General features: G+C 37.5%; 1 protein-coding gene across 1 annotated transcript in view; it reads left to right on the plus strand.

The window, feature by feature from the left end:
- IREG2 (iron regulated 2) overlaps positions 1–23,242 on the plus strand; it is a 107,900-nt gene that overhangs the window by 65,409 nt on the left and 19,249 nt on the right. Inside the window, exon 6 of the mRNA XM_090002625.1 lies at positions 11,548–11,685. Coding sequence (XP_089858751.1) covers positions 11,548–11,685 — 138 coding nt within the window. The remainder of the gene's footprint in view (positions 1–11,547; positions 11,686–23,242) is intronic.

The raw sequence follows: 23,242 nt of genomic DNA on the forward strand, positions 1-23,242 counted from the left end.
TTCTTATCTCCTGCAATTTGTCATTTCACTTTTGACATTGAATATGACTCTTATTGATTCATTAATAAAAGAGTTCAGTTGGTTGGTTACAAATGATTAATGTAAGTTTGTTTGTGGTGTGTGGTTATCCAACTGAAATTGGAACTGTAGGGACCCCAGGTCTCTGGGAAGTTTTCCGCAACTCTTAGAAAAAAAAATCGCATTTTTCAAAGGTATGAGTTGGGGTCGTTACAGGTTTGGTATCAGAGCCACCACAAAGACTTACATTTTTATCATCTTGTTGTGTTAAATTTCTAATTTTTGGTATATGAGCCCTGTCCTGAAACGTCGACAAATGTGACTCATCCTCCAGAGCAGTCTTCTTCACTGGTATGGCTATTTAATACTTTTACTTAAAGTATGTGAATTTTGTGTGATTGATTGAAATTATAGTTTAATATTCCTTGTTGTGAATTTAAAAGTCTTGGTGTGATTTCATGAACGATTATTGTTCGTGATCAACCCTATGGGGGTAGGATCAGTAGGAGTCTAATTTGTACAAAGAATGTGCGTTGTAGATGTCGCATTATACCCGCAGAGGTGCTTCGTCCTCTACTGCTGCTCCCGCAAACTGGCAGGAGCAAAGGGATTTCATGATAGCAGCCATTCACATCCTGACCGAGACCATGACAGCTCAGGAGGCACAAACAGCACAGGCGGTGCAAGCGGCTCAGGTTATACAGGCGGCACAGGCGGCGCAAGCGGCACAGGCTGCGCAAGCGGCCCAGGCAACTGCGCTGGCGGTCGCACAAGCAGCAGCTCGTGACCCTCCTGTCAATGTGGTTTCAAACGCGAGCGGCGTTTCCTTCGAAAGGTTTTTGAAGTTGGATCCGCCAACTTTTTCAGGAGAAGCAAACCCAGAGGCAGCGGAGAACTGGGTTGAGGAGTTGGAGCGGGCGTTCGACGTCCTGTCTGTTCCTGAGGACAGAAAGACATCTTTTGGCACGTACTGTCTGAAGGGCGATGCCAAGAAGTGGTGGGACACCATGCGAAGGGTGAAGTTTGCCGATTGGGACGAGATCCCCTGGGAGACGTTCAGGGAAGAGTTTCTGGACACGTATTTCCCCGCATACGCTGATGAACAAATGCAACGGGAGTTCCTTGATTTGACTCAGGGAACCATGAGTCTGGTAGATTACACTACCAAGTTTCGGAACCTCGAGAGGTACTGTCCTAACCTCTTCAAGAATGAGAAGGCAAGGGCGTCGAAGTTCGTGCACGAACTAAAGGATGGATTACGAGCTCGCGTACTGTCAGGTCGGCCTCCTACCTTGGTCGATGCGATCGAGTCAGCCACGATTCTGACCAAGGACTGAGAGAGGTCTAGGAATGTATCACAAAAGGGAGGCAGGAATGGAGGGGATGCTTTAGGCGGAAAGAAGGACCCACCGATAGGCGGAAAGGCTCAGGGTGGCAAGAGGCAGCGAACCCAAGAGGGACGTCATCAAGGTGCGCATCAGGGACAACCTCAGCAGAGGCAGCAACAGGGGAAAGCCCAAGCAATGTGTCGCAGATGTAATGAGAGTCATCCTCAGGGTTTTTGTCCAATGTTCAAGGGAGTTTGCTACCGGTGCCAGCAACCTGGGCACATCGCTCCCTACTGTCCAAACCCGCCAGCAGCTCAGGGAGGACATCAGCAGCAGCAGCTACAACAACAACAACCACAGAGACCTCAGCAACAACAAGGCCAACGAAAGACCAACGAGAGAGTTTATGCCGTTACGACTACTACACAGGACGATCCGACTGATCTGGTTTAAGGTATCTCTTAGTTGTCAATCATTAGGCTCGTGTGATATCTTATTTTGGTACTACCGATACTTATTTAGTACATTTTAATTTCGCGGACGAAATTCTTTTAAGGGGATAGGGATGTAATAACCTCAATTTTTGACAACTAATTATTTAAGTTTATTGGAAAATACGGGTACTTTTCTAAATTTGGGCCTTGGATCCATTACCAAATCCATAAAGGAATGCGTAAATAACCCACAATAGGGTATTAAAACTATACTTATAATATTTAAATAAATAATTAATAGTAAAAAAAAACCAAGTATTTAAGGTTGGATCCGTGTTTGGACCCAAATGGATCCAACATGTGGATCTAAGATCCATAAAGTGGTCTTTATATCAATATCTATAATAAAACTAATAATAATAATAAGAAGAAGAAATAAATAAAATTTAAATTTTTTTTATTTATCCGTGTATCCACAGTTAGATCCATTCGGATCCAACTGGTGGATCCATATAGTTTGGGGGTCGGGTTACGGGGCTCGGGTCCGGACCCGAGCCGCGCCCCTGTGTAAGCCCTTTTAAAGAAAGGGGCAACCCGATAAGGGTTGCCCGTTAGGTCTGCAGCAAAACAAGAAAGGGGCAGGGGGGGGTTACGCAGGCGTAACCGAAACCCCGCGCCTCTCGGCAAGAGGGGAGGGGGGGTTTCGGCGATAAAAGGGAGGTGGAAGAGGGGGTCTCACCCTCTTCCCTCGTCTCCTTCGTTTCTCTCTTCCCTCGTCTCTCTCTCTCTCTCTCTCTCGTGTGGGCGTGCTTTGGGGAGGTGGAGTTCGCCGGAAAGCCGCAGCCACCGCAGCCACGGCAGGTACCCCCGTCACAGCAGCCGCAAGGGACGATTTCAGCCAGCTCTACCCACACGACTGCAGCCTTCGATCGCTGGAGAGATCGCCGAAAATTTCTTCAAGAGGTACGGGTTTTCCTCTTGATTTTGAGTGAGAAAGAGGGTGCAAATTTGCTTTCCATGGAATAGTTTTGGTAAATCATTAGAGAAAGAGGCAGATTTGGGGGTTTGAGGCGCCGGAAACCCCAAATCAACAGATTTGTGAGATTTGATGCTATGGGGTTTATTGGTATCTGTTTGGGTGGGTTTGAGTTCTCTAGTGCCGGTTTTATATAAGGAGGCTATTGAAATCAGTTTTGGGGCTGACAGGCTTGTTTATCAAATGTTTTCTCCAGGACCGATAGTCTAGTAATCTGTTTTTCAGTTTTCTGTGGTATCGAGTTGCATATTTTTGAGATTGTGTGGCTGGTTTTAGCATTGTTATAGCATAAGTGGTGCTATTACTGTGTTTTGTGACTATGTGCAACACTTGATTAAGGCATCTTTCGTTTCATGTATGCTTCTTGATATCGGCTGTTTATACCTGTACTAAAAAAAAAAAATCTCTGTTGTGTGCACAATTTGTTATATGTTTTCTATTATGTTGGGAGGCCTTTCATGATGTGTGATGGAGAAACCTTTCCAAATTTTGGTTTGCTGGGGCGGAGGAGTTTGAGGTGTCTATTGTTTGCTTATGAGAATTGGTAACTTGCCCTCAGCATAGTGGGTTGCTATCTGGAGTGCTTTAGTCCATCGTACATAAAATACCTTGATAAGTACAGAGAACATATACCTCAGTTGAATAGTAACTACATGTGATACACCCAATACGAGGCATATCTTATGATATAAAATTGGTTCTTAGAGAGCCCGTGTATAGACAAAGATTGTAAAGTCCATGAATTTTCTGGATTTTTTTAGACATAATAAGGGATTTTTCTCGATATTTTTATGAGAAATTCATCGACCATGAATAAATCGATGAACTTTTGGATGTTAAACAGGTATAGAGTTTAATCATATACATTATGGATCTAGATCTCGGTAGAAGATCCACACAGATCGACATCCATGAAACCCAGTTTTGAGGGTACCTTTGAATTCCCTGAATCTCTGGGTTTATTATGTTCGGATCCAGTATGGATCCGAACTTATAAAGCTTGTACAAGGACTTGGATCCCTTTAGTGGACCCGATCCGGGTTCAGAATATATATAAAAGAGAGAACGGAGCTCTTTGGAGATCCAAAGCACTCGAAAACCAAAATGGCATAATCCTGGATCCATGAGGTAGGGATCCAACCTCAAATCATTTTGGATCCAAAAGAAGACCCATATTGATTTAGAGTCCAGAATTGGACCCAAATCAATTAAAAACACGAATACATGAGTTGGTATCAGAATCCAATACTGACCCAATCCGACTATAAACTTTTTCTTAAAAACTTCTATTTCAAGGTTGTTTTTTATTTGGATCTTCGAAAGATCCAAATCCAAAACACCATTTTTATTTATTTTTGTATATATATATAATAGAGGATTGAGCCCAATCCAATTTGGGACGAATCCAGGTTGGATCCAACATGGGTCCGAGCAAGGATGTTGACACCCCTTGTCGACACCCCCTGTCGACATCCCTATTACCTCTCTATTTAAACCCCCTACGGTGAATTTTTTTGTTTTAAAACCTGCACACATCCTCTCTCTCTCTCTTTATTCCCCCCTCCCCTCTCTCGTTGTACCCTTTCCTCCCTCGTCGAAATCCCCTCCCCCTTCGCCGAAAGCCCCCTCCTTACGCCAGAGGCGACCAAGTCAGGCCGCCCCACCTCCATACCCCACCTCCCCAACCTCCTCCTCTTCTTTCTGAGGCAGACCCGAAGGAACCAACCAATGTCGCAACTAGACACTTGATTCGGGTAGTAGATGGATCATTGATTCGGGTGCCTCTAGACACTTGTGTGGCACTTCCCATAATTTTTCTAAGCTACACCCTATTGTTGAACCTCACAATGTTATACTTGCTTATGGGAGATCTTCTCCTGTTGTAGGCCAAGGAAACATTACTATATCCCCCACACTTCAATTGACTAATGTCCTTCATGCTCCTTCATTTCCTAAGAACTTACTAGTTGTTAGTCGTATTGCTAAGGAGAATAACTGTAGAGTGATATTTGATCCTGTGTGTTGTATTTTTCAGGACTTGCTGACGGGGAAGAGGATTGGTGGAGGCCATGAGGAGGGTGGTGTCTATTATCTTCATCAGCCAGTTGGATCCATGAATTTTGTGTCTGATCCATCTTCCAGTACTTATCAGTGGCATCTCCGTCTTGGTCATGTTCCTTTGCCAAAGCTTCGTAGACTTATTCCTCAGATTTATTCATCTGACTCATTTCAGTGTAACGCCTGTCAATTGGGCAAACATCACAGAAGCTCCTTTCCTTCTCGTCAGAGCCCATCGAGTAAAGCAATGTTTGAGATTTTGCATGTTGATGTATGGGGACCTAGTAGAGTACCTAGTCAATCTCAGTGTCGTTATTACTTAGTTATTGTTGATGGTTTTTCCAGATTGTCATGGGTTTTCTTAATAAAAGAAAGGTCGGAGGTTGCCTCCATTCTTATGTCTTTCGTCATTGAAATAAAGACTCAGTTTCATTCTCTTGTCAAGATTATCCGTAGTGATAATGCTCTCGAGTTCAAATCCAATGAATTGTTACAATTTTATCGTAATCGTGGCATCCGCCCTCAAACTACTTATACTCATACATCTTAGCAAAATGGTGTTGTAGAGAGAAAACATAGGCATCTACTCGATGTTGCTTGTACTCTTATGTTGCAATCAAATATGCCACCCTCATACTGGGGGGATGCTATTCTCACTGCTTGTTATCTCATTAATCGTATGTCGTCTTCATCCTTGAAAGAACAAATCCCTTTTCAAATTCTCTATCCTAATGCTCCACTGTTCTCGATTTCTCCAAAAGTATTTGGATGTGTTTCCTTTGTTCATAAACTTGGACCTAACCGTGATAAATTATATGCCCAAGCCATCAAGTGTGTCTTCCTTGGATATCCAAAAAATCAAAAAGGCTACCGGTGTTATGATCCCATCTCTCGTCGAGAGTATATTAGTATGGATGTATCTTTCTTTGAATCTGTTCCTTTTTTTTCTACCACTGCATCCAGACTACATGTTGAACATGGTGATACCCTGCATGTTGAACATGGTGATACCCTGCCTCTTCCTATTCCTCCTTTTCCCTTGGAGTCGTTTTCTCAGACTATCTCTCAGTCTTCCCCAACTGCTCGGTATCATGATCCTCCTCTGGTGTACACTCGCAGATCACCACCTGAATCAGCACCTACATCACCACCGTCTTCAGAAGTAAGTTCTCCTGAAAATATTGAGATGTCTAATGTTGATGATGATAGACCTATCGCTTTCAGAAAAGGTAAAAGACAATGCACCTTACATCCTATTTTCAAGTTTGTTACTAAGGCACGACTTGGTGTTCACATGAAAATTTTTATCTCTACTTTATTTGCCACTTCTGTCCCACTTAATCATCATCAAGCGTTATTAGATCCTAAGTGGAAGCAAGCGATGCAGGTTGAGATGGATGCCTTGCTCACATGTGACACATGGGAGTTGGTTGTTCCTCCCACTGATGCAGATATTGTTGGATGTAAGTGGGTCTACACCATTAAGTATAACTCAAATGGCTCAATCGAAAGATACAAGGCCTAGTTAGTCGCAAAAGGATATACTCAAACATATGAAGTTGACTTCTTTGAGACTTTTTCTCTAGTAGCCCGTCTTGGGACTATTCGGTTGGTCATATCTGTAGTTGTTCATTATGGGTGGAGTTTATGTCAGTTAGATGTGAAAAATGCCTTCTTATATGGGGATCTGTCTGAGACTGTGTATATGCAGCAACCTCCTAGGTTTGAGATTCAACGGGAGTGTAGCACGGTGTGCAAACTAAAGAAGGCCATATATGGTCTTAAACAAAGTCCCCGTGCATGGTTTCAGAAGCTATTTGAAATTATGTCTGCATTTAGCTTCAACAGGTCATCTTCAGATCACTCCTTGTTTATCAAGAAAACCTCTGTTAGTATTGTGGTTATGGTTGTATATGTAGATGATATTATTCTTACAGGGAGTAGTGCAAAGGACATCTCAGACACAAAGATTCATCTTCAGAAGCACTTTGTCACAAAAGATCTCGGATCTCTTAGATATTTCTTGGGCATAGAGGTGGCCAGAAACAGTGAGGGGTTAGTTCTATCACAGAGAAAGTATGTACTTGACCTACTGCAGAAGACAGGGATGTTAGGCGCCAAACCAGCCAATATACCCATGGATCCTAAACTGCATATGTATGATGAAAAAGCGGAACCCATTGACAGTAGAAGTTTTAGATCCTTGGTTGGTAAACTTTTATATGTCACTGTAACAAGGCCAAATATCTCCTTAGCCATGAGCAAGATAAGCCAATTCATGGACAAACCTACTCGAGTGCATTGGCAAGCAACTATGATGATTCTCAGGTATTTAAAATCCTCCCCTGGAAAGGGACTGCTATATAAACAAAGCTCCAACCTTGATATAATTGTGTACTCAGATGCAAACTATGCAGGGGCCATCGTGAAAAAGTGTGTGTGTGTTTCGGGTCTGGATCTTATACCAGACCCGAGTCCATTCATGTATAACTCTGTACTCTGTATATTTACTTTTGTTCCGGGTTTGAATATTACACCAGACCCGAACCCACAATGTAAACTTAAACATATTAATACAGTCGTTAGGTCACAATTTCATTAACGAAATCATGACAGCCGCAACCCCTCTTCTCCTATTACTTTCTCTCTCTTCTCAACACAGGTTAAAGAGGAGATTCTTTCACATCGATGATAGAAAGTCCACCACAGGGTTCTGCGTGTTTGTCGGAAAAAACTTAATTACTTGGAGAAGTAAAAAACAAACTGTGGTAGTTCGTTCCAGTGCTTAATCAGAATATAGAGCTATGGCTCAAACAATTGCTGAAATGATGTGGGTTCGGTCCGTTCTAAAGGATCTACAAGTGATGATTTCATCCCCAATGTTGATGATGTGTGATAATCGATCAGCCACCTATATAGCTAACAATCCAGTTTTTCATGAAACAACAAAGCACATTGAAGTTGATTGTCACTATATACGTGACTTAGCACAGGCAGGGCATATTTTTACTAGTCATGTGACTTCTGAAAACGAAGTAGCAGACATCTTCACCAAGCCTCTCGCAAGTGTCGGTTTCTCAAGATGTTGCAGCAAGCTGAGCATGATAGATATATATGCTCCAGCTTGATAGGGTATAACGACCCAAACTCATACCTTTGAAAAATGCGAATTTTTTTTTTCTAAGAGTTGCGGAAAACTTCCCAGAGACCTGGGGTCCCTACAGTTCCAATTTCAGTTGGATAACCACACACCACAAACCAACTTACATTTATCATTCGTAACCAACCAACTGAACTCTTTTATTAATGAATCAATAAGAGTCATATTCAATGTCAAAAGTGAAATGACAAATTGCAGGAGATAAGAAGAACTAAAAGAAAACACAAGTAGAGCCACTTTGTCCGTAAGTGAAGCCGTCTGAAGTAAACGTGACCCTCGTATCCCCTGAGAAGCGAGTTAATTTCACAGATCACCTGTGTCTGGGAAAAACCAATAAAATGAGAGGGTCAGAAATCCGAAGAATTCTGCGTACAAGTTTCCCTAATGAATCAAATAAGAAAAAGAACATAAATAAGATCCATGTAATATTTTGAGGAATACAGTTATAATCAATTCATAAGACAATTAATCATTCATACAGAATTAAATTAAACATTAAGTATGCGGGAACACGAAATAAGTAACATTGATCACAATTTAATCAATAGGGCAATTAAATGCAAAAGAGATCCACATCATGCAATGATCAACATAAACAACCGAGTGAATAGGTAAACATGCATGAACTAATGCATAGCAAGAATATGCATGATTTATGTGCGATGCATCAACCCTTATTATCTTTCATTTAAGCTTCCCTCTTTTCATATGCATGTCCTATTAAATGCACACAATCTTTAAGTTCCTCTTTTTAATTTATCATTGCCCGCGGATATACCAAACGGGTACAGTCCCCGAGGTCAAGAAGGGTTCCCGGGGTAGCTTAACACAGAATTTGTATTTTATTACCGGGTTCCAAACTTAGCCCTCGACCGATATCAGGAAATAACATCATCCATCGGAACCGTGGAAAACAGCATCCAAAGTCGGGGACACCATGGAAAACAGCATCCACTGGCACCACTTTATTGGTATACCAAAACACCAACAACTGTGTCAAAACACACCACCCCCAAGAAAAGTGACGGACTCTCCCTAAAACCGTGGCCAGGAGAAGAACCTCAATATCGGGTTCAGGGGCAACAACGCACACGGAGTTTTTGTATCCTCACGGTTTCCCCAAATCGCAATATCCAAGATTCCCACGGTAAAGCAGGGACATCAAGGAGAAAGTGAATTACACTGTTCTTACTTTCTTTTATCTGGTTATTAATTCATCTCTTTTACATTTACAAATTTACATGCAGAATTAATAACATAAGCTTGCGCATCAGCATGCTAAGCTTTTCACGGGACCACAGCCCATGACAACATAGAACAGTGCAGTAACACAATAATATCACATTTGATTTGTTGCAATGCATCAAAATAACTAAAACAGAGAACAACTGGTTCTCGAGGCTCACCCAGCCCCTGATGATCCAATTGACCATCAATGCGTTCATAAGCAAAAATCATCAATCACATGCCTCTCTGCATAATTTTCCACATGCTTTTCGATGCAAATGTATGACAAATTTTAAAGATGTGCATGAAATAATAATATATTTATGCATGTGCATGAGTTCACTATTCATGTGCATGTGCTTTTATGAAATCATTTCATACACATATATTCATTTATGATTCATAAGTACATGTGGACATTCAAGCAGTATTGTACATGTTACACACACATCGATTTCATGTATGTATATGCACTTAAACCAATTTTTTTTCGATAGCATAATACTTAGGCATGTCAGATCAAATCAAAGCACATGGACAATCTCATTCATAACATGTATTAAAATTACCATACATGCATATAACTAAATCTGGAAATTTAACTTGCAAATTTAAAGATCTAGCCCTAGAATCAAAATAACACTAAGTGTTAAAGTATACACGTAATATTTTTTTTTTTCTTACCAAGCCTAGCCAACCCTGTTGGCTAGAGTTCAGCCCCGACTCGGTTGGGGGTTCAGATCAGGCTAGTGAACTCTAATAGAGATAGATAAATGGTTTCTTTTTCTTTTTTTCTTTTTTTTTGTGTAACATTTTATTCATGCACCCAAACCAATTCCTTAATGACATGTCATGCAAAGAATCTCAAATACATGTAGAAGAGTTGGTGCTTGGCTTGTAGTGGATAATACCTATAAGTGAGGTTTTCCTTTGTAAATATGATGTATGGGCATAGCAAGTCATTGGTAAATATACATGAACACCTTTATCTTTCTAGTAATATTCCCTGAAATTTTCAGAAATGAGTGAAGCACTGAAACTCCTCATGAAAACCACTCCAATCGAAGCATCATTAGGCATTTGGAAAGTTGAATGTGTCAGAGGCAGCTGCTGTTAGCCATTAGAGACAGACTTCAACAGTTTGTGAAAAGAAAATTTGTTAATAGGATAAACAAACCCATGAAAAACAAAAATTTCCAAGACACTTCTTTTAAGGTCTTCTGGTCTGGTCTTACTAGAAGAGGGGTTACATGATGTATCTGTTGTGCATCTCAAATGGATAGTTAAGTGGATTTGCCATTAACTCATGAAGAAAAAGTGCCAAAGTCTGCTTTGTTCTCCAACACCTAGTGAATATTTCAGATCATGCTGCATCATCTTATGTCTGGGAACACCAAGACCTATTTCAATCATGCTGTTATGTGGCCAGAAGATGGCACGCAACATGCACAAAAATAAACTGATTATTGGGTTAATGCACATTATCTTTTTGAGTGTTATCATTTTTTTTTTCTTTTCCTAAATCTCAAATGCATAGTGGAGTCATACACTGGTTACGGATATGATACATGCCTGAAACAGGTTTTTGGTGTGTATCGTATCGATACTTGTAGAGACAATAGGTATTGAAGCATATTGTAAGATACCATACGCTACTTACAACATAGGGTTTAGATTATGAATGACAATTGTTTGTATATCAAAATTTATCATGATAGTTTCATCATGCAGGTCTCTATCTGGATATTTCAATTGAGAATATTTTCTCATATCTTTGTTGAGTCACCAAGTTATATTCAAGAACAAATTAAGTAGTCCTTTGTGTACATGCTTTATTAGTGGCTTAAAGGCCCTTCACTCTCCTGCATCATGTTCTTGATATACTGTGACAGGAGGATCTGAAAATGTGAAGATGTTTTACTTTGTTAAATAAAAAAATGTTACTTCTGCAAAATAACTGGAGATAAGTTCTTTTTTTTTTGCCTATAATTGTTCTTACTGCTGCTTATCTAATTGATGATGTAAACTTACCTATTGAACAACAGTTTTGGTTGCAATTGACTAGCCAGAAATTGAATCATGTTTACTGTTTGACTTGGGCCTGTATTCTGTCCATTGTGACAACATTATGTTTTTCCAATAGTTTTTATCCCTTTTTGTTGTTATTTATGATTTGGCATCAAGTTGATCTTTTATATATTTCCACTTCATATCAACTTGGACAATGTTGTTAACTTGGGCATTGCCTGATCTTTGAAATCAGTTAAATTTGGCTTGCCTTTACAGTGGTGCTTTCTACTATTATGTGTTGCTTCCATTTGGGTTCATAATAGCCAATTATCAGCCTGGATGCTGATGGGAGGAGTTGCTGCGTCACGTCTTGGATTATGGATGTTTGATTTGTCGGTGATGCAACAAATGCAGGTAAAATTTGTCTGCAAGAGGTGTATTGTCTTTTAGTCGACCATTGCATTTTTTTGTGACTAATTTCACATTCCTGTGATATTTCTGGAGCATATTTAACTTTACAACAAGATATCTAATCTTTTTGTGTTCATGCCTAAGCAACACTAATAAGATCATGATATACTACCTCCAAAGAATATTTTCTCTTATCAAGTACCTGAATCTTTTCCATATAGGTTCTCTAGCTTGTCCAGCAGGTGTAATGATCGCCAAGTTTCCACTAAACCATGGCCTTGTTTACTTTGTAATTAATTGGCATATAATCCTACAAACTTTTCATCTACTTTCTGCTCACATGAATGAAGTTATCTTTTGTAAAACATGTTTTAAGTTTTCTCTAAATAGGCCTCAGTTAAAGAATGATAAAGTTTTGTTGAATATGTTGGCATGGAAAAATGATGAGTTTTGATCGTGAATAAATTTTTAACAATGATATGTTAAACTAGAATATAAGCCAAAAGTAAAGTTTCTCATGCTTCCAGCTGTACAAAGAAGAGATTAAGGCAGGGAATTTCTCTCTTTCAAGCTAGAACAGGACATATGCATAATATATAAAGGAACTAGGGTATTTTCTGTAAGGACATATAGTATTTGTGCAGCTCCTAGAATCCTCTTCTTGATGCCTGCAAGCTGTTACAACAAAAAATCAGACGAAAAGGGCTGCAGACAAGATTAAGGAATGAAGACGAACAAGATTGAGTTATTTGGTAAGAATGAGAGTGGATTGGTATAGACTCATCTTTTCTTTCATTATAACAGTGAGGATTACAAATTTTTAATGAATGCACCCTTACAAGCTCTTTTACATGACATTCAATACTATGGATCTAGTCAAATCCATGGTCAAACCTGGTCAACCAGATTATGAATGAAAACAACCCCCCTTCTCATTACACTCCCTTCAAGTTAGGGTGAAAATGTAAATCATAGTCAGAAAATTCATCAAGTTTAGCTCTATTCACAGCTTTAATAAATACATCGGCCAATTGGTTTTAATTTATATATAAATCACTTCAAAATTTCCTTTTTCAATCTTCTCAAGAACGAAATATAATTGATATCAAACTGTTTAGTGTGCTGATGATGAACAGGATTGTTGGTGAAGTGCCTGACTGATTTGTTATCACACTAAAGTGCAATGGGAGAGAGTTTAATACCTGACTCAAAATGTACATGATCCATAGCCCTGACATGTTAGCCTTTTATACTGACTCGACACTTGATCTAGACATGATATTTTGCTTCTTGTTTCTGTTAAGATTGTATATATATATATATATATATATATTCAGTTATATAGGTATATGCTCTATAGGGGCATTTTTGTCATTTCACTCATGTAATAAAACTGTTAATTAAAACAGTTTTTTTTCTATTTTTTTATTTCTTGAATGTATTTTTAGAGTCCTTCTCGGGGCTCTAAGGTCAAAATGACCATAGAGTCATTGGGGGCTCCCAGCAGTCAGAAATATGACCGTTGGGAGCTCCCAACGACTCTATTGGGAGCTCCCGACGACTCTATTGGGAGCTCCCAATGGTCCTCTTCTCCTCCTTTTTGATGTATATATATGGGTCATGTTCCGCTCTTTTGTATCATGCTTGTATTAAGCACTTAATCAATAAAAGGCTTTTAATTTTTTACTTTTTGTGTATCTTTCATTTGCCTTATTGATCTTTGTATTGTCCCATGGAGGACTTGTGCATGTGCACTTGTAAGCTTGTAATCTATGTAACATGGACTCTTCTAACAGGGCACCACACCCGCGTTGCACCTGCACCTGCACCCATGCGGGTGCGACATTTGGACACTATTCCTCTGTTTCAACAGGTTTTTGGTTAGAGATTTAGATATTTTTCATGAGGATTTAAAGATTTAAGCAAGAACTTGTTTCATATTGGGTTCACGGTCCAGGTAGCTGGATTTAAAAATTTTTGTGATCCATGCTTATATTTAAGGTTTGAATTCATAAAACTGAGTTAGTAAACAGTCAAGATCGATGAGATTTTTGGGGTTCACGCACCCCAACGGACTGTTTATCTTGCATAATATTTCCTATATGTTGTGTAAAAGTGTGCAGGTACTGTACACGTTACAATTTTTTGCAGTGTAACCAAATTGACATGTATGCATGATCTTAGTGTTGATTTTATTGTCTAGGTTAACTTAAATTCTGGACCCTAATCTGCGCTTCTTTTGGAATTTTAGATTTAGAAATTTCTTCTTTTAAAATTTTTAACTCCTTATTGAGGATGTCTATGTGGATCTTGTTTTGTGGTTCACGCATGCATGGGCTTGTGTTGGATTGATGGATCAGCATCCGAACATGGATCTCTCATCATAATTGTCAAGTTTTATATCCTTGTTCGTGCCTTATTTTAAAGCATGTTTAAACTGGGCTTTGAATTTCATTGTGTTGGTTAAACTTTGGTCCATATTAAAACTGAATTGATGAAGGATAGTCAGAGTCTAATAAATCTGATTTTTTGATTGAAAGTAAATTTAACTTTTTGGTTAATAATTTAAGTCTGAACTTAATAAGAAAAAACCTGATTTTCTATTCCTTGGCCTAGAGTCTAATACTTTTTAATCAACCAAGCAAATCTGATATTTTTTTCATAAATCTGGTTTTGTTAAAACTGAACCAGTTTATGTGAACTTAAATCTGTTAGTATGAATCCGATTTTACATCCATTCATAAATCTGATTTGTTTTAGCTATCTATTAATGTGTATTGAAATCTGGAATCCTTGAAGAAATAAAACCCGAATTTTCATGATGAATCTAAAATTTTTTGCTTGAACTTAATCTATTAAGCTATAATTTATGTGTTAAAGATCTGGTTTGAAATTTTATTTGAAATATGAATTTACTTAAGTCAACTAAATCTGAATTTCATTTGAAATTGTTAAGTCTGATTTGTTTTGGTTAAATATGATTTTCATTGAAGAACAAAGCTGATTTTAGTTGATTATAAAAATATTGGTTTTAGTCAAGTTATTAATTGGATTTATGGATGACATTATAAATCTATTTTTTTTTACAATGTGTATGCAATTTTAGTCATGAATATGCATCGGTGCTATGCATCAAGTGAATTTACCGTGAATACGAGTTGGTATTCCTCTACTCATGTGTAATGGTTGTTCACTAAATTTTTGCAATGTCATTTAAATATGTTAAACTGTTTAGTGGTTATGAATAAACCACTAATGGGCCTTTGGAGGGCAGATGCTTGTGTTCTTAAAATGATAAGTTTTGAATGCATTGCAATACCATTTCATTATGCTTATGAGATAATTGTAGCATATGCATTACAATGTTGACACCGACAAGGCAAAGGCCCAAATTAGTTAATGCATGTTGATTTGTATAATTGTTCGTGTTAAATACCCTTAATTAATTAAGAATTGTATAAGACACCAAACAATATAATAATTTGTTCTTCCTTGGTGGCCTTCTAAAATGGTGGGATTCTTTGATGGCGGTCATGCGCGGTCGTGAGGATTCTGAATGCCGTGTGCATTGTTTTCTCCAAGAACCTAATGAGTGGTTCGTGTTCTCAACCACGGTTGTAGGGAACTTTCACCACTTTGCTTGGGGGTGTTGTTGTTTGACTTAGCTGTAGTTATTGGTATACCAAGAAAGTGACATCAATGGGTGATGATTTGTCACATGGGTATGAGTGCGGGTGCGGCGATGCGACACTTTAAAAAAACTTGGGTACGGGGGTGTGACAAAAATATAAAAAATTATATATATATATATATATTATAATTTTTAAGTTTTAACAGTTAACAACAGTAATACTAATGAAATAAAAAACAATTATCATAATATCATCAAATCAATTCATCATCATGCATGCAATAAATCAAATTAACAATCTACAATTCTATTCTACATCATAAAAACTAACACTACAATTAAATCAACCTAAATATATTATAGAAACAATCAAATAAGTAAAGCAAAAAATAAGTAAATTTTACAGTATACTAACAAAAGAAGCAAACAATGCATAATTACATACCAAAAGTATATCCTATACAATGTATATGACGATGAGGTAATGGATCATAATAATTTTCTACTTCATCATCAAATGCATCATAAGAAGGAAGACTGAGCTTAGATAAATCCATATTTGTAATGTTGAAATCATGCTCTCCCTCTAAGTCACACTCTTCTGGGTTTACATTCCAAAATTTGGATGATCTTTATCTGCATTACAAACCCAATTTGAAAATGTTAAATACAAGTATATTTAAATGAAAAAACTAAGAAATAGTCAAATAACTAAGAGAATAATTACTACCTGTATTCATCATTGGTTCGTGAAAGTAGTCGAAGATTAGAATGGACATATACTAAATTCTTTGCATGCTTGCTGGTGAGTTTGTTTCCTGCACCCATGCGGGTGCGACATTTGGACACTATTCCTCTGTTTCAACAGGTTTTTGGTTAGAGATTTAGATATTTTTCATGAGGATTTAAAGATTTAAGCAAGAACTTGTTTCATATTGGGTTCACGGTCCAGGTAGCTGGATTTAAAAATTTTTGTGATCCATGCTTATATTTAAGGTTTGAATTCATAAAACTGAGTTAGTAAACAGTCAAGATCGATGAGATTTTTGGGGTTCACGCACCCCAACGGACTGTTTATCTTGCATAATATTTCCTATATGTTGTGTAAAAGTGTGCAGGTACTGTACACGTTACAATTTTTTGCAGTGTAACCAAATTGACATGTATGCATGATCTTAGTGTTGATTTTATTGTCTAGGTTAACTTAAATTCTGGACCCTAATCTGCGCTTCTTTTGGAATTTTAGATTTAGAAATTTCTTCTTTTAAAATTTTTAACTCCTTATTGAGGATGTCTATGTGGATCTTGTTTTGTGGTTCACGCATGCATGGGCTTGTGTTGGATTGATGGATCAGCATCCGAACATGGATCTCTCATCATAATTGTCAAGTTTTATATCCTTGTTCGTGCCTTATTTTAAAGCATGTTTAAACTGGGCTTTGAATTTCATTGTGTTGGTTAAACTTTGGTCCATATTAAAACTGAATTGATGAAGGATAGTCAGAGTCTAATAAATCTGATTTTTTGATTGAAAGTAAATTTAACTTTTTGGTTAATAATTTAAGTCTGAACTTAATAAGAAAAAACCTGATTTTCTATTCCTTGGCCTAGAGTCTAATACTTTTTAATCAACCAAGCAAATCTGATATTTTTTTCATAAATCTGGTTTTGTTAAAACTGAACCAGTTTATGTGAACTTAAATCTGTTAGTATGAATCCGATTTTACATCCATTCATAAATCTGATTTGTTTTAGCTATCTATTAATGTGTATTGAAATCTGGAATCCTTGAAGAAATAAAACCCGAATTTTCATGATGAATCTAAAATTTTTTGCTTGAACTTAATCTATTAAGCTATAATTTATGTGTTAAAGATCTGGTTTGAAATTTTATTTGAAATATGAATTTACTTAAGTCAACTAAATCTGAATTTCATTTGAAATTGTTAAGTCTGATTTGTTTTGGTTAAATATGATTTTCATTGAAGAACAAAGCTGATTTTAGTTGATTATAAAAATATTGGTTTTAGTCAAGTTATTAATTGGATTTATGGATGACATTATAAATCTATTTTTTTTTACAATGTGTATGCAATTTTAGTCATGAATATGCATCGGTGCTATGCATCAAGTGAATTTACCGTGAATACGAGTTGGTATTCCTCTACTCATGTGTAATGGTTGTTCACTAAATTTTTGCAATGTCATTTAAATATGTTAAACTGTTTAGTGGTTATGAATAAACCACTAATGGGCCTTTGGAGGGCAGATGCTTGTGTTCTTAAAATGATAAGTTTTGAATGCATTGCAATACCATTTCATTATGCTTATGAGATAATTGTAGCATATGCATTACAATGTTGACACCGACAAGGCAAAGGCCCAAATTAGTTAATGCATGTTGATTTGTATAATTGTTCGTGTTAAATACCCTTAATTAATTAAGAATTGTATAAGACACCAAACAATATAATAATTTGTTCTTCCTTGGTGGCCTTCTAAAATGGTGGGATTCTTTGATGGCGGTCATGCGCGGTCGTGAGGATTCTGAATGCCGTGTGCATTGTTTTCTCCAAGAACCTAATGAGTGGTTCGTGTTCTCAACCACGGTTGTAGGGAACTTTCACCACTTTGCTTGGGGGTGTTGTTGTTTGACTTAGCTGTAGTTATTGGTATACCAAGAAAGTGACATCAATGGGTGATGATTTGTCACATGGGTATGAGTGCGGGTGCGGCGATGCGACACTTTAAAAAAACTTGGGTACGGGGGTGTGACAAAAATATAAAAAATTATATATATATATATATATTATAATTTTTAAGTTTTAACAGTTAACAACAGTAATACTAATGAAATAAAAAACAATTATCATAATATCATCAAATCAATTCATCATCATGCATGCAATAAATCAAATTAACAATCTACAATTCTATTCTACATCATAAAAACTAACACTACAATTAAATCAACCTAAATATATTATAGAAACAATCAAATAAGTAAAGCAAAAAATAAGTAAATTTTACAGTATACTAACAAAAGAAGCAAACAATGCATAATTACATACCAAAAGTATATCCTATACAATGTATATGACGATGAGGTAATGGATCATAATAATTTTCTACTTCATCATCAAATGCATCATAAGAAGGAAGACTGAGCTTAGATAAATCCATATTTGTAATGTTGAAATCATGCTCTCCCTCTAAGTCACACTCTTCTGGGTTTACATTCCAAAATTTGGATGATCTTTATCTGCATTACAAACCCAATTTGAAAATGTTAAATACAAGTATATTTAAATGAAAAAACTAAGAAATAGTCAAATAACTAAGAGAATAATTACTACCTGTATTCATCATTGGTTCGTGAAAGTAGTCGAAGATTAGAATGGACATATACTAAATTCTTTGCATGCTTGCTGGTGAGTTTGTTTCTTTTTATGTTGTGGATTTGAGAATATGTGCTTCAATTTCTTTCACAACAGGATGAACTAGCATGCTGAGATAACAATCTCAATGTGAGATGTTGGAGAAGAGGTGTTTCTGATCCAAATGTTGACCACCATGTGATATGATCTATATTCTCCTCCTCTCTCGCTAGTAATGCATGTCCATGTAATCTCGAAGATGCAAAATTTTTAAACTCTTGTGTGATTTGATTTAGAATATGTGATTCTGGATAAAGTCTTGTTATACACATATTTTTATGCCTTGATAGCTTTAGGTCTAAATTTAGAGGGGCACGGCCAATACCACCTTCCTGCTACTTTTTTGCATAATATTTTGGATTAAGAGAATGTGTCATGCAATGCAAATGAGTGTTGCTCTTATCCTATCTTCTGACTAAAATTGAATGAATATGGTTAAAACAATTTTGAATCATCCAATGCAGGATTTTTTCCTTCATGCTTGAAAACTAGTATTTTTCAATTATATTATCCCATATTTCATAAACTTTGTGAAGCATGAGCTCATCCTTATTAACTTCTCTCAACATTTCCTAAATAGGTTGCGTAAATTGAAGGAAATATACAACTTTGTCCCAAAACTCATCATCAACAATGAATTTATTAATTTCTTGAGCCTTGACATCATCATCAACACGATAAAATGTCCAATTTTCATCAGTCACCATGATAACCAAAGCATTCTTTACTTCCTTAATCCTCTTGATGCAAAACGTGTTTCAGCGACCTTCACCAATTTCAGGTCAGAATGCCAATTAAATATAATATTAGTATGATGGTTGTTGACAACAAAATTTCTAATGCTTCTGACATTTTTTTCTAATTCGTCAATCCATGAACATAGAGCATATGCTGGTGAATTTTCTTCTTTTTTGGGGTTGCAGATGCTCTTGAGGGTCAGATTCAAGCTGTGTGCTACGTAGGGAGTCCAAAAAATATGAGGATACTCACTCTCCAAACTCAATGCTGCACTTTTACAAACATGAGCGTTGTCTGTGATGATTTGTACTACTTTTTGATGACCTACTTCTTTTGTTACTTTTATAAACAACCCCTTCAAATACTCATCATTTTTATATTCCATAGATGCTGTAACGACCCCAATCCAGACCCTTTTAAAAATGCAGAATTTTTTTTTTTTTTTTCTAAAGAGTTGCAGAAACCTTCCCAGAGATCTGGGGTCCTCACAGTTCCACTTTCCATTGGATAGCCCATCCACCACAAACGAAGTTGCAATTATCATCCATATCAACCAACTAAAACTCTTTTATTAATGAGTAATAAAATTTCAAAGACAAGATTTTCTTCAACTGAAAGTAAAGTAACAATTGCAGAATTTTAAAAGAACTGAAAGACAAAAGAAAGAGCCACAATATCCTCTACTGAAGCTGACAAGTCCAAGTATAACTCATTCATCCCCAGATGCATGTCCAACTTCACTGTTCACCATCTCCTGTGAAAAATCAACAAAGTAGGGTGTCAGAACCGAAATTCTGAGCACAACTACTTCTAAAGAAACCAGATGAGAGAAAGAACATGGATAAGATTTCAGCAGTGATTTGAGTGAGTACAAATATAACATTTTCAACATCTAAGTTTCCATAACTACTAATGATTTCATTTACTCACCAATCAATAACAGTAAACAGTGTCATATATCAACAACTAAATAACCAACCTTTCAGCATGATTTCACGAAGTAAAGCGTATGCTACCACCAAATGATGTCATGATATCAAGAATGATTCAACCATGCATGATCTAATGCATAACAGAAAAATGCATGATTATGTGCAATGCATGATTTCTTCTGTTATCTTTCATTTAAGTTCCATCTTTCTATATGCATGCCCTATTAGATGCACACATCTTTAAGTTCCTCTTTTTAATTACCGTGGCCCGCGGATACACCAAACGGGTACAAACCCCGAGGTCAAGTAGGTTCCCAGGGTAGCTTAACACACAATTTGTATTTTATTACTGGGTTCCAACTTAGCCCTCGACCGATATCAGGAAACAATACCATCCATCGGAACATTAGACCTCCACATCTAATGTCGGGGACACAAGGGACACCCCACGCCCACAAGTGCCACTTCCTTGGTACCATAAACTCACAGCTGTGACTAACACACCACTCCCGGGTAAAGTGGCGGGTTCTCCCTAAAACCGTGGCCAGGAGAAAGAACCTCAATATCGGGTTCAGGGGCAACAACGCACACGGAGTTTTTGTATCCTCACAGTCTCCCCAAGACCGGATATCCAAGATTCTCATACTCCGGATGAGATATCCCAGAAGGTAAATTTCACTGTTCTTATTCATTATTTTTATTTAAAGTTCATTCTTTAAGTTTGCCACACATATGCAAAAGTAAAGTGAAAACCCCGCATCCTCCCTTGCAGGAACCCATTCGGGACTCCAGCCCGTATAAACCATTAGAACAGTGTAGTAAAGTGTCAAACCATCTTATGTGGTTTAAGTGATATATTTAAAAACATAAGTAAGAGAAAACCAAACCCACGACTCTCCAGGCCAATGATGGTCTATTTAGGCCATCGATGCATCGTATGCAAAAAAAATCATAACTTGCAATGTATGCAATAATACCAACATAATTACAAATGCACCTTCATTCAAGCTTCCACAGTCATAGGCATGTGTGACCATTTATGTGTAAGTGTTTTCATGCAATCACTTAATATATATGCATTCATCCATAGTTTCATAAGTATATAAGAGTAATTATGCATGGAAATTAAACATGTCTCATCAGGTAGATACATGAAATCTTCCATTCGTAGCATGAGTTATCATCCACACACAAGCACATAAACCGGATCTAGAAATTTATATGTCAGGGCTGCACGCCTTTACATCAGGTATGCATCTATATCAAAACAACTTGCCATGCCCTATTAATAGACATCAAATACCTCACATGTTACAACTATAAAGCATGCTAACATGTGCCAAATGCATGTGCACTCATGCACTCCTAACACAATCATACGCATGTCAACCAACTCAACTATATACATATGCTGCAGGAACAGAACTGAAAAAATCTCAGGCATAAGCAATATTTTCATCTATTTCACCTGTATGAAATTAGTATTATGGACAACACCAACCATGACAAACATGGTTAGCTTAATGCACGTGTATCAACACGCATTCAAGATGTTTCTCTCACGATTTCAGTGTTAGTACATCCCACGCACACACACAGTTTTATAACAGAAGTTTTATTTTCTTTTTGGCACCGAAGAAACCCACATCTATGCAATTACATGACAAGAATATCATTTTCTGTTCAATGCTGAAACAACCCACACATATGCAGTTTAGCAGGTAAAATATTTTAGATATGGTCAACATTTCATAACCACTTTCAGAACGAGTCTAGGTATTTAGGAAGATATAAAGAATACAAGCATGCTGGCATGTGTAACCAAATATTCAAAACACGACTATATAGATAATAACAAATAAAGTTATCAGCATGTACTTATTAACATTGCATTAACCTAGGTATTGTAGTTATTATTTACAAGCAGGGAACATAGCAAACTTTTAGAACATGTCCGAAACAGTAGGTCATACCTGTGTTGCCCACTTAATATTAATATGCATTGATCATTCATATGCAAGTATTTGAAACAAATATATTTCACACCAAATCCAACACTACCATAGGCATAACAAGGGTATAGCTATTTATATTTATACACATGAATTTCGAAACTACTTGATTTGGGGTGGAACACAGCATAGTGCAGACTTTGCAAACACAATACACCCGAAAATCACATTAAATCCTACCAAGTTGGATTACCTATGCATGCCGAGCAGAACTTTCCCCTTTCTTTTTTTTTCAATCGAGTTACAGGCCAGCTTCCAGCTGACTAGGTCAGCTGGGCCTACTATGGCCCGATTCAAAAGGTGCACAACACCCAGCCGACTTGGGTCGACTGGGCAGGTCACCCCCCCCCCCAATGCGCAGCATATATTTTTTTTCATGCCCAGCCGATCACTCGGCTGGGTCTGCTATCATGGCTGAGGCCTGATCGGCCAATCGAACCGAGTTTGATTGATCCATCGGCCAAAACCCTCAAAACCCAAAATGACCCAACACGTATTTTTCTCATTGGAAAACAATAAAAACACAGCTAAAAACAGAGAACACAGGTAGATCCTGTATTACTAAAAAGGGTTCCCATGGACCCTCATCTCAAAGAAATACATGGGATCGAACCCATGTTCGATCCCTCACCTAAATTCGATAGGAGCCCCGTACCTTTTTACGGTGGTTTTCCGGTGGCTGGAGGCTGCTGTCGTGAAGAAGGGAGTGTGGATGCTGCTTGCCGCGGCCTTCAATGGCAGTCGGTAGCCCACGCTGCCTGACGCTGGTGGTTTTGCCCTCCGGCGTGCGCACACCGAGCGAGAGAGAGA

The sequence above is a fragment of the Nuphar pumila genome, chromosome 4 (assembly GCF_984573655.1).
Source record: "Nuphar pumila chromosome 4, dmNupPumi1.hap1.1, whole genome shotgun sequence".
NCBI lineage: Eukaryota > Viridiplantae > Streptophyta > Magnoliopsida > Nymphaeales > Nymphaeaceae > Nuphar > Nuphar pumila.